The following is a 14457-nucleotide window of genomic DNA, read 5'->3' as shown; positions in this document are numbered from 1 at the left end:
GGAAACAGCCCATTCTTTCTGAGTTCCGGAACGACCAAGGCCGTTGTGCAGCAGCAGCTGTTAACACAGTGTGTCCAACGTGTAACAACAGCGGGATTCACTGTGCTAGCTACAACTTGTGACATGTCAAAGAACAACCAGGCGACCTACAGACTGCTCGGAGCTGCGGAAACCGGCTTGTTCACCGTGGACGGGCACGAGGTTGCTGCTCTGTATGACGTGCCTCACATCTTCAAATGCATACGAAATGCATTAATGAAATACGATATTGAAGTAGACGGTGAAGTAGCCTCTTGGAGTCATTTAGAAACACTACGCACTGGAATGCGCTTCTTCCCCACGGGCTGCTCAAAAACTAAGCCAGAAACACATCAGGCCAAATAGCTTTGAAAAATGAAAGTCAGCTATGCCCTACAGGTGATGAGCCGGACAGTAGCAGCAGCAATCACATTGCATGCGACCCACGGTAAGCTCCCGCGCACTGCACTCCCGACTGCAACTCTCCTGCTGCGCCTCAACGACCTGCTCGATGTGCTAAACGCTTCCGCCCGGTTCGACCCCTGCTCAAAGCGACGCGTGATATCCAGCCTCCATCCAGCAACGGCGGGAGAACACATGCAGTTTCTTCAGGAGAGCGACGCCTGGCTGCAGCGGTGGACGGTCGGCGTATTTGGAATTTCCGACCTTGACGAGCGTCTGTGGTAGAAAACCACCACTTTGGTAGGGGAAACTACTGCTGTCTGCTACCATTTGCACTGCATGTGTCGCTATCGCTGCGACATCTATGCATATACATGTAAACCACGACATCTGTGTGCGCTGATTCTAGTATAGCGATTAGCTAGGGCACCAGGGTGGATCCAGACTTTCGGTTTGAGGCAGGGCCGGGGTGCGGAGCCGGAGCCGGAGCCGCCGGAGCCGGCATATTTTGCCCGGAGCCGGAGCCAAAGCCGTGAAACAATATAGTTCGGAGCCGGAGCCAGAGCCGGAGCTGTCAAAAAAGGGGGCGACTCCGGATCCTTTTTTTGAAGAAGAAACAAATATTGACCCAGTTCGGTTTGTCAAACCGAACTGCCTTGAACTTGCAGTTCCAGGCAGTTATAAGAAATACGGTATTCAAAATATGAAAATAGCCTTAAGTTATGCAAATGCAGAAGCAACGTGCACCAATCCCATCTTCTTTTTTCTGCCACCCGTAGGTATTTAAAATGTACTGATTATTGGAGCCGGAGCCGCCGGACCATTTTACTCGGAGCCGGAGCCGTCGAGCCGCCATGGCATTTCACCCGGAGCCGGAGCCGGAGTCGGAACCGTCTGAAATGTCCACGACTCCGCATCCCTGGTTAAGGGTGGGCGTGGGGTAACTCATGGCCGGCCCGATCCCTGGCAGTCCGGTTGCTGAGCGGGGGGGGGGGGGGGAGAAAGGTCCAATATGATGCCACACCTATTGCCTATAGGCATATATAGTATGTATTGGTTTGTATTGGTATTGGTAAAGTTAAAGCTAAAGGTTATTAAATAAGTTAAAAAACACCGACGCGGAGCGCCACCGTTTTTAAGATATCCGCAAAAAAACAAATAGTCAACTTGATGAATCGATAAAAATCACTAACATCTCAGGAGGCACACTGCTGAGTGCTGATACCATTCAATACATACGTATATACCTATGGGCAATAGGCATGTCTTTTGGGTCATTATATTGGACTTTCCTCCCCCCCCCCCCGCTCAGCAACTTTGACTGCCGGGGATCGGGCCGGCCAAGAGTCCGCCCACCCTCAAACTGAAAGTCTGGATCCACCCTGCTGCCCTAGCTAATCGCTAACTAGAATCACCCAAGAATCACCGGTCACCGCACACACACGTCGCGATTTAATATGCATAGATGTCGCAGCTATAGCGACACATGTAGTGCAAATGGTAGCAGACAGCAGTAGTTTCCCCTACCAAAGTGGTGGTTTTCTACCACAGATGCTCGTCGAGGTCGGAATTTCCAAATACGCGGACGGTCGGTGGCGGCGCCAGCATCGACTCCATTCGAGGACTGCGACAAACGATAAAGGGCGTGGTGAAAATCCGGGACTTGTGTCAGGCTGCTGGGTGCACGTTCCTGTGCACTCGCCGCTTAAACCAAGATCCAAGCTACTGAAAATGAAAGAGTGTATCTCGGCAAAAATATATATTAGGCACATACACGGTGCCTGTGTACCTACTTAAAATGAAGAAACATTATGACAACGTTTGAAAACGTTTAACACAACCCCTCCTAAATGCATTTATGAAACGTGAGTGGGCCAATAAAGGCAACTAGTTATAACTGTAACAAAAAGCACTTCTGGGCACGTAAATGGGGTGAATGTGGTAAAATGTGGTAAAATTCACCAACCCATATCGCCTCTACCGGAAACCCGTTTTAACCCCCGAAGGACATTGGCAATAGAGCAGGATCGTTCATGTTTATCAAAACAGCCGGCAACTTTCTATCGCAGGGAAAGGTTGGCTAGGACGAGAGTCATTGCTTTCACTGACTATGACAAACCTACTCGAACGGATTTTCACCTAGGAAGTTACCAAACGAATGTTGAAAAATACATCAGCACCATGAAAAAAACCTTACCCACCATCCTCAGCAACGCCGCCTCCCGCCGGCGTCCACCGGAAAAGGGCGGCAAACGAGCGAAGTTTAAATTGTCAGAAGTGATTCCAGACAGCAACACCTGGATTAGAATAAAATGCGCCTTCTCATATTGCCCCGGTACCCCGTTATGCCCCACCTTCCCCTATTAGTTATAGGTCTGGCAACTATACTTTCATCCTCGTAAAGGAAGTAACCACAGCGAATCCGCACGACTAAATCATCAGGTCGCCAAAAACTCGGCAGTTACAGGAAATCTCGATCTTGTCCATTCCATGTCGTAGACTATATATTCCGTGCTGGTAGTATACGGTGAATGTCGAATGGATAGCGTCACGATACCTGTAATGCTGACACCATTAACTAAAAATATATTTTTCATAGATATAAGAAAACACGCATTCGATAGTCACACATTTTACCTTCTTATTTAAAAAACGTACTTTCTGTATCTTCCTTGTCTTCATAAGACTTTAGCTTCTTTAGCATAAACTTTCTCTGGCAATACAACCCGTTGAATGGATTATCGCAGCTGTCATTACCGTCGTCTGATGGCTATCCCCATCCCAACCCGACCTTACTTATCGAACCACCGCCCTCCCCCTCTCCCCATATACACACCCATTTCGCAGAGGAAGGGCAGCTGCAGCTCGCAGGGTCCGGTGACGACGCGCTGCTGTACGAAGTAGCTGCAGCCCTCCACAATGTCCAGGTGCTGCACCCAGACCCGGTCCAGGCGCCAGTTGTAGCGCTCCTGGCGGCCGCGGATGTACCGTACCAGCCCGCTGTAGTCGGTGTTCAGGTACGGCATCGACGCGTTATCGTCCTGTGGGGAGACAGAGGTGCGGTTAGAAGTCGCAGCGGAACTTTGGAGGTAAAAACGGAGCAGCGATACGGTCAACAGTTGAGATAGAGGAACGAGCACAGAAGTCAGAGTGGAAGCACAGAGTGGAAGAGGGTGGAGGCACGTTTACAGTGGGTCAATCCAGGGACAAGAGAACCGTTCCAGAACTCAGAGCGGGAGCACAGAGTATAGACAAGGTTTTCACGATATCTATTGCTAGAGTTTATCGTTATTACCAAGCTAAATAAGCTCAAACCAGAGCTTTGTACTCGTAGAATCCTTCACCATTCCCTTCCACTCCACTGTTAACCCCTCCCACACTCACCAGACAGAACTGTTTGGCCTCAGTGAAGTTCATGGGCGCCGGCATGTACATGAAGCAGGTGGTGTCGACCAGCGTCCATCCCGGCGGACACTTGCCGCTCAGTAGCGAGCGGTTGTTCATGTGGAAGTTGCTGTCAAAAGAAACGGTCCAAAGGTTACGGACAGTGGAAATTCAACTGTGTTAAAGACAGTAAGCTCACCGCAATTGTGATGACATTCTGAGAAAAAGGCACAAATGGTAACGTTTGAACATATTCATTTTGAATCCTTTCGAGCTGTCTTACGGCTAAGCTAAGACAAGATGCAATATGAAATGCTATACATGTATGAAATGCTGGGCATTCGAATAAATAGAGCCGCAGCAGCCTGCGCCACAGGGAGGCTAACGTTCAAGAGACGGCGTGTCTGGCGGTTACCTGAAGTCGACTCTGAGCAGTCCCTGTCCGTCCAGTTTATCCTTGATCCGTCCCTGGATGGCCAGAGTCTCGTTATAGCCCCACCAGTTGTGACGAGCATCCAGTGGAGTGCGCCATACCTCGTACCTGGCAGCACAGAGACGAGAGCAGATGGTTAGCGGTTGGTAGACACAGGAGGAACCGACATTTAGTAAATACGATATACAAATGACAAGAAATAACATCGGCGCCAGAAAGAAGGCACATCATAGAGTCGTCACACCAGACGATAACAGACGGTAGCTTCACGTAGCTCTCATTTGTCACAGTTGCAGCAAGACGCACCGAGCACGAACATCAATGTGATAACGGAATGGTCCCAAAAATCAGCAAGCGCGCATGAAAAAATGTTTTTGACGTTGCTTGGAGCCACAGTAGCATACTAATTGAGCACAATGCACACATTCAACTGACTGTTGAATTGGCCCCAAAGTTATCACAAATGCTAATTAGCGATGCATGATAGATGCAGGGAGGCCTCACCTGTAGTTTGAAATCTTTAGATCTTCCCTGTGGGCACAGCGGGCGAGGGATTCTGTAAACAGACTGGTGCGTACAAAATACACCGGAAGTGCCACCAAAACCCGAACCGGTGGTGACATACACTCCACAAAACGTCATTGTCATTGTGCAGAAGTGCAGTGCCCGTTGAGTTCCCACATTTACCAGAACAAGAGGGACTAACGAGCCACCCAGGGGTAACAAAAGCCAGTGCAGCATTCATGTGTCGTCACACGCACGCTATTTCATAAAACACAGTGCATGAAATAAAGATCAGGAAATACAATAACAAACAATGAAGAAGAATTAAGAAGATCAATCAACATCCCGAGAAATTTAGGACACATTTTACCTAAATATATATGTACACAGGCACCATTGCCGAATAATCCCAACGGTTTTCACTAAACCTAAAAGCAAAACACTGGCCACGCCTCTCCTTCCATCTAGACCAATCCTCCTTCTACCCACCACCAGTCACCCAAAAACACCAGCCCAGCGGTGCGCCCGTGACCCTCCATGTTCTAGTCACTAACTCTGTTCGGTTGATGGTAACCAGCTCGTAGTCGTTGTCAATGTTCACCAGAACGTTATCGGCGTACTGCTGGCCGGCGCTGCCCGCCAGCACGGTGGTACGCTCCTCGCGGTCAGTAGCGTAGTTCCTGAGGGAAGGTGATGGGTGAGTAGGAGGGACGACAGGGATTCGGCAGTGCTGGTACAGTGTAGTTGATATAACATAAGTTGTGATGAAGTTAGATATCCGGAGCACACTGCCAGTTTAAACACAATCACTTATATTGTAATCGTTATGCAAAAAATGATGGAAAATAAATACCAGAGTGGAAAATAAATAATCGGTGATATCGTGCTTTTTAAAACAATTCAAGGGCCTCAGCTTTTGATGTCGCATGATGTCAGCTGACGAATGCGTTTTAAGTCGCGTTCTGCTCCCTTACATGATGAAGCCGTTGTGCGCAAAGTTCTGGTAGATGGGCAGGTGGACCCGCTCAAACCCAGACACCTTCATGATGTGGAAGCCGCGGTTGTTGTGCACCAGGTTGTAGCTGAAGTTAGCAACCACCTGAAGCGGACAGAGAACGACCGGGTCAGTGGAAGTTTTACGTTCTGCAGGATCTGTCAGCCTATGACTGTGTGGCTACTGCCTCATTAGCATAGCGGTAATTCTTGGTCTTGATACATCGAAACAGCTACCGCAAAAATAAAAACAATGAATAAAAGCAGCTTCGTATTTCGACGACTGACTGTCACACAAACAAGGTCTTTAAAATCTTACCGACGTCCGACATATCCAATCCAAGCATAAAGTGAGCCAATGTTCGTCGTTTTGCTTACCTGGTTGAACTCCAGCACGTTCTGGAAGGTGCAGTTGGCCCGGGTGAAGTAGTTGTAGTACAGGATGGCCTCCTGGTATGGGGACGTCTTGCGACCCTCCACGTACAGGGTGGACCAGCTCAGGTTGTCGGCGAACAGGTTCAGGTAGATGTAGGCCTTCAGCGCCGTGGCCAGCCCGTTAGAGTCCGCCCGGATGTGCAGGCCGCCCTGGTTACGTTGGATTATATTGTTCTGCCGGCGGGAGCGAGAATCATTAAGCATTGGTATTCGGAAAACACATCACTATCACACTCTATTGAAGCACTTCGAAAACTAGGCGTTTTACCCAGCCACACCATCAAATTTATGCCAGCCCACACAACCCTACAGGCATTCCATTCACATTCCGTCTTCTACAAACGCATTCAATTCGTAGCTCAACTAAAACGCAGGACCCATAACTTCTCAAGCCTTGAACCTTTCGCCAGCACACAGTCCCCTCCCATAACTGCCTCCAGCGACAACCCTACTTTCCCGTCCCTCAAAGGCCCCCTCAAACACAACATCCCCTCCCATACCCTTCAGCGACCTCTCTCCCTCTTCTCTCCCTCACCGTGAAGTAGAGGTGCTGGGTGTTTTGCACGTCCAGTAGCACGGCGGCGCGACTCGACGTGAAGTTGCCGTACAGCCTCCGACCATTGTCCATCAGCCGGTTCCACTCCAGTGTCAGCGTCGGGTTGATCTCGCCGGCGTTCATGTAGGAGATGCCGCCGCCCTCGTTGGACGATATGTCAGAGTAGGAGACGTTGTGGCGCACATATCGGCCTGAGAAAGGCGAGAGAATAGTGAGGGGTAAAACAGGCCGAGAGATCATGATTCAGATGCAGCTAAGTTATACATACTAGGGTTGACTATTAAGTAATGGAAGTGCCCGAAGCAATTAAACGTTTTTGCACGTGCACACATTTTTTTGGTGTCATTTCATGCGCCCATGTTTTTTCTATCCAATGGTGAAGACCACATGTCCTTAGCTACTTTTTGCTATAAGCTATCGTCGTTTTCCCAAGAGACCTCCCGAACCTGTGGCGCACCACCTGGCAATGGCCAAAACCGTGCGCCAGCGCCGAGTGCAAGGTCATTAGAGCTCAGTTTGTCGTAGGGAAAAGGCCTACCAAGATCAGAAAATTTCTTTTTTAAGTGTATGGAGCGACGCAGCCTCCCCACAGACGATATGTCAGTGTTTTCATCGGTTTGAGAAAGAAAGCGCCGATCAGTCTTCTGGCGGCGTTCCGGAGCGGGTCAAGAGGAGGCTGGAACGGTGTGTGATGCTTGAAGGCGATTATGTGGAGTAGTGTATGCTGTCATCTATCGTGCCTTATGTGTATTTTTTTAATGAAAATATAGCAATTGTCCATTGTGTAGCCATAACAATAAGCCAGTAAGCTCTGATGACCTCGCGCTGGCGCTTGGCGCGCGATTTTGGCCATTGCCAGACTCCTTTTTCATGGTGCGCCGCAGGTTCAGGTGGTCTCTTGGGAAAACGACGATAGCTTGGAGCAAGAAGTAGCTAAGGACATGTGGTCTTCACCATTGGATAGAAAAAACATCGGCGCATGAAATGACACCAAAAAAATGTGTGCACGTGCAAAAACGTTTAATTGCTTAAGGCACTTCCATTATTTAATAGTCAACCCTAGTACATAAGTGATATGACAGCTAACGAAAGTTCATAAAATGCCCATAAATGTTTCCAAGCCCTCGGATTTGGGCCAAATGCTCCAACGTACCAATTCCCCTATCGGAAACCCGTTACTTATCACTCGACGTAGTACCGACAGTGGTCCTACACCCCGACTCCAACTCACTGAATCCGATGCTGGAGACTGGCAGCGTCACCACTTCAGCGATAAATCCGTGCCGACTGCCGGCGCCGCTCGCATGGAGCTGAACGCTCATCGAGGTCTCATTGGTCACATGGAACACCGCGCCATCAGACGAGCCCACCGACAGCTGCGCCATCTGTCGAGACGTCACGTTATAGATATCGCCATCGTACAGCCGGATGTAGTCCGGTGTCAGAAGTGGCTCATCGGTTGAATTGACCAGGTTGAACTGCAGCAATCTGTGAAAAAGTGAAACCGAGAATGGTTAAACACCGGCAATTTAATAAGCGACATACAGTCGGGAAAAAGCTTGAAACGCATCTACCGAAAAAAAACTGATGCTCTAGTACAGAACACTACAAAAACCAGCGATTGAATTGGAACCCATTCGAGACAGGCGAATTTGCGTTGTATCGAGCGACGCGAACATACCTGAATCCGAACGTTTTGATGCGAGCCGACGAGGTGAAGATTTTGACACAGTCCACCGGCCGGTTGTCGTACTTGTAGTAAAGCAGTATCCTTTCTTGGACAACTATCTCCTTGTGGGCGTCGCACATATCCACCATGCCTGCGGCAAAGCAGAGCAGAACGATTGAAGGAGCAATGCAGTGATCTAGGATGACGAATATGAAAGCGACTCTACTGGACCTTGGCTTGAAGGGAACGGGACACGTCGACTCCATGCTAACTATACGTGCATATTGCATCTATCGAAATACGAAAGAAAACAATTCAAACGATAAACAGTAGCGCCAACTTTCAGATAAGGATTACGTTCCACATGTCTATCGTTCCGTCCATGGGGACACCTAGTCCTTTGTCAGGGCTTGTCTGTACTTACCGAACAGGTTGTACGGTACGGGCACCTCCTGCAGTGGAACGAACGAGCTTCGTCCGGAGCTGCGCGCCTCGCCGGTCAGCATGATGGTATTCAGGCCAATACCGAGGTTATTGTGCACCCTGCGACACACAGACGGGACAGTTGGGTTAGAGACAGGTCGAGAACCGGGAAATGGGCATAGACGCGACGGTTTCTGTTAAATGTTCATGGTGACAAGTGATTCCTTCGTGAAATAGATATCACCGATAAGTTACAAATGAGCAGCGCTAGAATGCATGAAAATAAAATATTTTTATCATCGACATCCATAAAGATACAACTTTGAAACTAATTGGAGACGATAGGCAGGAGTCCACGAATGACACTAACAAATTGCCAGGAGTCTAAAATAAACTTTGGGCATTATTCCACGTGGTAGCGCTACTCACCACAGGTGCATGAAGTCGAGTGTCCGCGTGGGGTTAACCACGGTCACGCCATCGCTCAGACTGCCAGTCACATTCACCGCACGAACGTCGGGCGATATGGCCACGCTGAGCAGCGCTGGAGACTTCTCCCCATGCAGCCAGCCGGCGCCGAGAACATCCACAAACCTCAGACGCGACTGACGTGACCGACCGCGGCCGTGGGTGTGGACGTCGTGAAGCCGCTCGAAGAACGACTGAACTTCGAAGGTTGGCGTGGAGAACCTCACGCCTCCCCACGCGCGCGCCGTGGCGTTGGCGTCGGCCGCTCCACACGCGATGAACACATACTCGTCTTCCCAGTGGCAGCGGGGAGCGGGCTCGCCCGGTCGGCCAGTCATACGGAGTCGACACTGACCGAGGTTCTCCTCCTGTCCCGAACACTCGAGAAGCTCAGGCCAGGTGGTGACCAGACTGACAGATCCAGCGTGAAACTCTGTGCGCTTTCCGCGGCGGAGATGCACGTTCACCGACGGAAGGCCCTGCTGGCGGCACACAACCTCCGCGTTCCGATCGGAGAAGCGCCGGTCACACACCGGCACCCACTGCACCGTGGTGGCATTAAACAGCTCCAGAAATCCCTCCGAGCCTCCACATTTCCCAGCGGTACACAGCCTCAGCCTGGCCGGCCTCTCGTCGTGGCCCCACAGCTGCCGCTGGGCCACAGCGCGGCCCACGCGGAAGTGTTGCAGCTCGCGGGTGAGGGGACGGAGGGTGATGCGTTGGCGAGGGTTACCCTCAGCCAGAAGGGTGCCCAGGACCAGCAGACCGACGGACGAGTAAAACTCGAGTGTGACGCCCGGCTCCAGGCGCAGCGTGGCCTCTGGCATGACGGTGATGTCCGAGCGAACAATGTAGGGCTGCGGACGGTACCTGGCGGTGAGGGAGGGGTGAGTCAGTTACTGACGGCACTGAGGGTGAAGATGGTTCAACTGTAACTGGATATAGGATCGTAACAATATCTTAAATATCATATCTATCATAGTTGGATGATCGTTGTATGCTATTTCAGGCTCCCAAATTTACGAGCATGCATTTGGACAACAAGCAGGTTTCGATTTCCTGTTTCGAGAAGCATGACGCTAACAAATTGAAGTCCATCAGGGAGAGTGCTGCAGATATATCAATGCATCATTAGCGCAGTCGATCACACGAGCCAACTTTCCAGCATCTTTAACGGTCGTCCCCTGCCTCGGCTGCCACTGATTCAACTCACCGGAGTGTGAAGTTGCCCCTGATCCTGCCGCCAAGGTTGTCCAGATCGGGCTGGTGCTCCTGCTCGTACTCGTACTCTTCCGGCGCATCCAGCGAATCCCTCGACAGGAACGGACTGAATCGCGCGATCGCATAGCTGTTCCAGTCATCAAAGTCGAAGATGCGTTCCCGGATCTCGTGTGGGTTTCTCGTCCCCCACCAGTTTCGGCTAGCCATCAGTTCTGTGGCCAGACTGGACGAGTGAGTCCCAGCCAGGAACTCGTAGTCCATCTGATTGCGTCCCAGTAGATTCTCTGTGACATTGACACGCTGTACGCCGCGCACCGCCAGCACGTGACTCGGCGCTGCGTGCACCGCCCTGCCGGACAGCGGCTGCTCGTTGAATCGCACCTCATTACGGGTGATCTCGGCAGTTACGTGACCGAGAATCTCTGACTGACTGTCCACCGCCACTTCCACCATGAAAGTTCCCGTGTTCCGACGGATCACGTTCCTAGAAATCAGCAGCTCCTTTTCCATGCCACGCACCGCTAGCAGGCCACCGTTACAGATGTTATCCTGGAAAGTGTTTCGCAGGATCTGGAGTCTCGCGAAGTGGCCTCCGACCACTGCCTGGAAGTCGCGATTGCCGGAGAAGGTGCAGTCGGCCACGTAGAAGGAGTGGGTGAAGTTCTCGTTGTAGCGCCACACGTAGGGAAGAGAGACGTCCAGGCCGCCGCGCCGGTTGGACGTGACGGTCGTGTTGTCCAACACCCAGTGGAAGAGGTTGTTGGACAACCATAGGTCCCTGATGGTAGAAGCGCGTGTCAGATAAAACTTAATCGTCACCTTTTTTCGTGAAACGAAATCATGCGATGCCTACACAAAATGAATTAAAAGCTGACTGAACAAATAAGTATACCTAAGTGGACATCAACTAAGCCAGCAACAAGCTTTTACGATGAAAGTAACCGCAAAAAAAAACATTAACAAAAACTGCTTACTCTGCCGGAGGCTAAGCACTTTTCATGCTAGCTGAACTTTTGGGCTTTCGCAATCGGGTGTCAAATTCATCAAGCACATCCAATCCGCAGTAAAGCACCGCCACCCACCTGGAGAACTGCCTGATGCCGGCTCCGTTGTTGTCGATCCGCGTCCTGTTGATCACGGTGGTCACCTCAGAGATGTTGTGAGACACGTCCTCTCGGAACGGAGACAGGTAGAACACCGCCTCCTCGCGGTTACCCGAGAGCTCAGAGTCGTACATCTCGATAGAGACGTTCGATTTTCGGAGGAAGAGCTCGTGTAGGTCGCCACGGTATCTGCAGGCATAGTGAATAAGGTGACGATACATGAGCATCGCATATTTGACATATTGGGTGGATGCGAAGCTTAGCCAGAGGGCAGACAGAGACCTACTAACTGCTCTGATGCTGCTATTCTAAGTGGCATTGGACTGATCTTAAATGCTTCGTTCGGTTGCCTAAGCATCAGTAGCGAGTGCTGATCGAATTAAGTCGTTAAGCTCACTTATGACGCCTCCTGCAACTCCCAACGCATGCAGTATGAGCATCACAAACACGCCAACAGTATATTCTCTAGCCTCCCGTGATATAACCAGTGCCTCTCAACTACCCCCTCTACCCATCGACTACGCACCTGCTGTAGAACAGAGCTGACACGCCGTATCGGTTTTTCCTGACGAGCGTGTTGTGCAGCCGCAGCCGAGGCACCCGTCCCCGCTCCTCCTCATACCGTAGCAGCGAGGTGAGACGCAGCTCCCGCACATCAGAACCTAAGAGCACAGACGAGCGATGGAATAGGTGTCAGAATTGAGCGAAACAAAACTTGTTCGGCGTGGAGCGTTAGGTATAACGGCATAGGAGACATTCAAGCAGCATGATACAAGCAGATCATCAGGAAGCAAGAAAAAAAGTACAGATAAGCAAACACACACTACAAAAAGCTAGACTACAAGCGTATGTACAACAGCATATTCCTAAGCCCCAATCCCTCCTCCCCAAAAGCAGATTCAACTGTAAGCCCGATGGTGAATCGCATGAACGCCATCCTGTCCCAGACCACTGCGTGTAGCTCTATGTAAGTACTCACGTCTGATGGCGGTGAACAGCAGCACAGCTCCGCCGCGGGCCGGGCCTCGGGTCATGTACCGCAGCGTGATCTGGTAACTGGCAGAGCTCACCGGGAACGCCAGAAAGTCGCGGCGCAGCTGCCAGATCTGGAGAAAACACGATCACATTTGGTTAACGAGGCATCACACTCTGGGCATCGCAGCCATAGAGATCTTATTATAAGATCTCTATGATCGCAGCATAATGGATTATTTGCGAGACTAGGGTTACGCGGTGGTGGTTAAAAATAGTAAGATAAACGGTTCAGTGAATCGAATAGTTATTCAGCCCGTGATTAATAATGGAGTTAGATAAACATCGAACTATCATCACAACACAGCTTAGGTATAAAACAAGAAAAGCTTCCAATGAAAATGACCTCCCTCGGTCCCGACTCGACCCTCACGACGTACCACGGCCGATGGCTCGATCTGGTAGAAGTCGTAGATGTGGATGTCCTCGGACGAGTCCGGCGGGCTCGGGTTCAGCACCTGAATGCCGATCAGGTTCTCACGGGATGTCTGCCAATGGAGAGGGGTCACACGTGATGAGAACGTCAGATCGGATAGAGGTAAATAGAAGCTCTAGCACTCTGACTGTGACGCACTGCATATTCTATTATAGGCAGCCGGTGCAACGCAGCAACCTGCCATATGTAGCCGAGACCTGCTTTCAAAACGACCACTTTCACTAAAAAAAATATAAGCATGTAGGCTGCACGTAAATACTCACCCAGTGAGCCAATCAAATTCATCAATTACATATTCCTCGACTTTTACTTCAACCAGCCACCTCAAGGATGACATTTTCACCAAGACCTTTCACTGGTTGGCAAGATAACTGAAACCCCAGACGGTACATAGCCTAACAAAAAAATAAGAGCTCTATCCACTACCCAGGGCATCCGCATCCAAACCTTCACACCTCATGACTAAGCCCCTCACCGTGACATGGAAGATTCTCTCCATGGCCTCGTCCGACCCCTCTGTGATCAGGTAGGTGGGCTGGTACAGGTCCAGCTCGATCCGTACCGATGTTGACGGTAGCAGCACGCGTCTCTCTCGCACCAGGCCGGCCCAGCCGATCAGCTCCCGCTGCTCGTGTCGGCTCAGGGACGGGTTGTAGTGGATGCCCGACTCGCCGTTTTCCTCCACCAGACAGTCTGAGGGTGGGAGAGGACGTTCAGTGACGGGTGTTGATGTAGATTATTTTAGCAAGACTCATTTTCGATCGTAAGGGTTGCGAGATTTATATAAAACTCTTAGAGAACGGTGAATTAAAGTAGTTTGGGCGAAACACAGTTCAGGATTTCGCAAAATAATCTTCTTTACGGAAACTGATATATGCACAAATACTTAGAATACCAATAATTTACCAATTGGTTTGCAGGGCACTCAAACAAGAAGCCTCCCTCAGAATTCAGCAAAAATTCAGCACAATAACCACGCCAATCACCCCCACTTCTTTCAGAGCTGCGGTGCACACCACCGGAGCCGGGCTCCAGCGTTTCCTCACTTGTCATATCGAGCCACAGTGAGCGCAGTGATATTCCGTGGCCGCGGTTGCCGCGCGCCTCCACCCGCTTCAGGTGGTTGACAGAGTCGATCTTGAACGTGTCCGAGTACATGATGCCCAGGCCGTCACCGTCGTTATCGGTTAGCACCACCGACTCCAGCACGTGGTGGTTAAAGTCCATCCGCAGCGCTGTGAAACGGAACACATGCACATCAAAATAGGTACAGAAATAATAATAATATAAAAAATAATAATAATAAAGCAAGTATAAAAAGAAATACAGGCAAAAGATCTGAAGAAAAGCAGGACGATATTAACTACTGGGCAAAGACAC

General features: G+C 50.4%; 1 protein-coding gene across 1 annotated transcript in view; it reads right to left on the bottom strand.

Moving 5' to 3' along the window:
* The window catches only part of LOC122366711 (protein bark beetle-like), a 63547-nt gene that overhangs the window by 3825 nt on the left and 45265 nt on the right, over positions 1–14457 (bottom strand). The window contains exons 13-31 of the mRNA XM_043339234.1: positions 14124–14312; positions 13553–13770; positions 13022–13129; positions 12589–12715; positions 12136–12271; positions 11589–11798; positions 10499–11284; positions 9247–10155; positions 8819–8937; positions 8407–8545; positions 7957–8213; positions 6705–6916; positions 6113–6343; positions 5716–5840; positions 5296–5421; positions 4742–4768; positions 4220–4345; positions 3805–3934; positions 3257–3461 (exon numbers count right to left, since the gene is read on the bottom strand). Of these exons, the coding sequence (XP_043195169.1) occupies positions 3257–3461; positions 3805–3934; positions 4220–4345; positions 4742–4768; positions 5296–5421; positions 5716–5840; positions 6113–6343; positions 6705–6916; positions 7957–8213; positions 8407–8545; positions 8819–8937; positions 9247–10155; positions 10499–11284; positions 11589–11798; positions 12136–12271; positions 12589–12715; positions 13022–13129; positions 13553–13770; positions 14124–14312 (4380 nt within the window). The remainder of the gene's footprint in view (positions 1–3256; positions 3462–3804; positions 3935–4219; positions 4346–4741; positions 4769–5295; positions 5422–5715; positions 5841–6112; positions 6344–6704; positions 6917–7956; positions 8214–8406; positions 8546–8818; positions 8938–9246; positions 10156–10498; positions 11285–11588; positions 11799–12135; positions 12272–12588; positions 12716–13021; positions 13130–13552; positions 13771–14123; positions 14313–14457) is intronic.

Source organism: Amphibalanus amphitrite, unplaced genomic scaffold (assembly GCF_019059575.1).
Source record: "Amphibalanus amphitrite isolate SeventyFive unplaced genomic scaffold, NRLGWU_Aamphi_draft 000826F_arrow, whole genome shotgun sequence".
Classification (NCBI taxonomy): Eukaryota; Metazoa; Arthropoda; class Thecostraca; order Balanomorpha; family Balanidae; genus Amphibalanus; species Amphibalanus amphitrite.
Note: the sequence above shows the minus strand (reverse complement) of the source record. Positions and strands in the feature narration are given on the sequence as shown.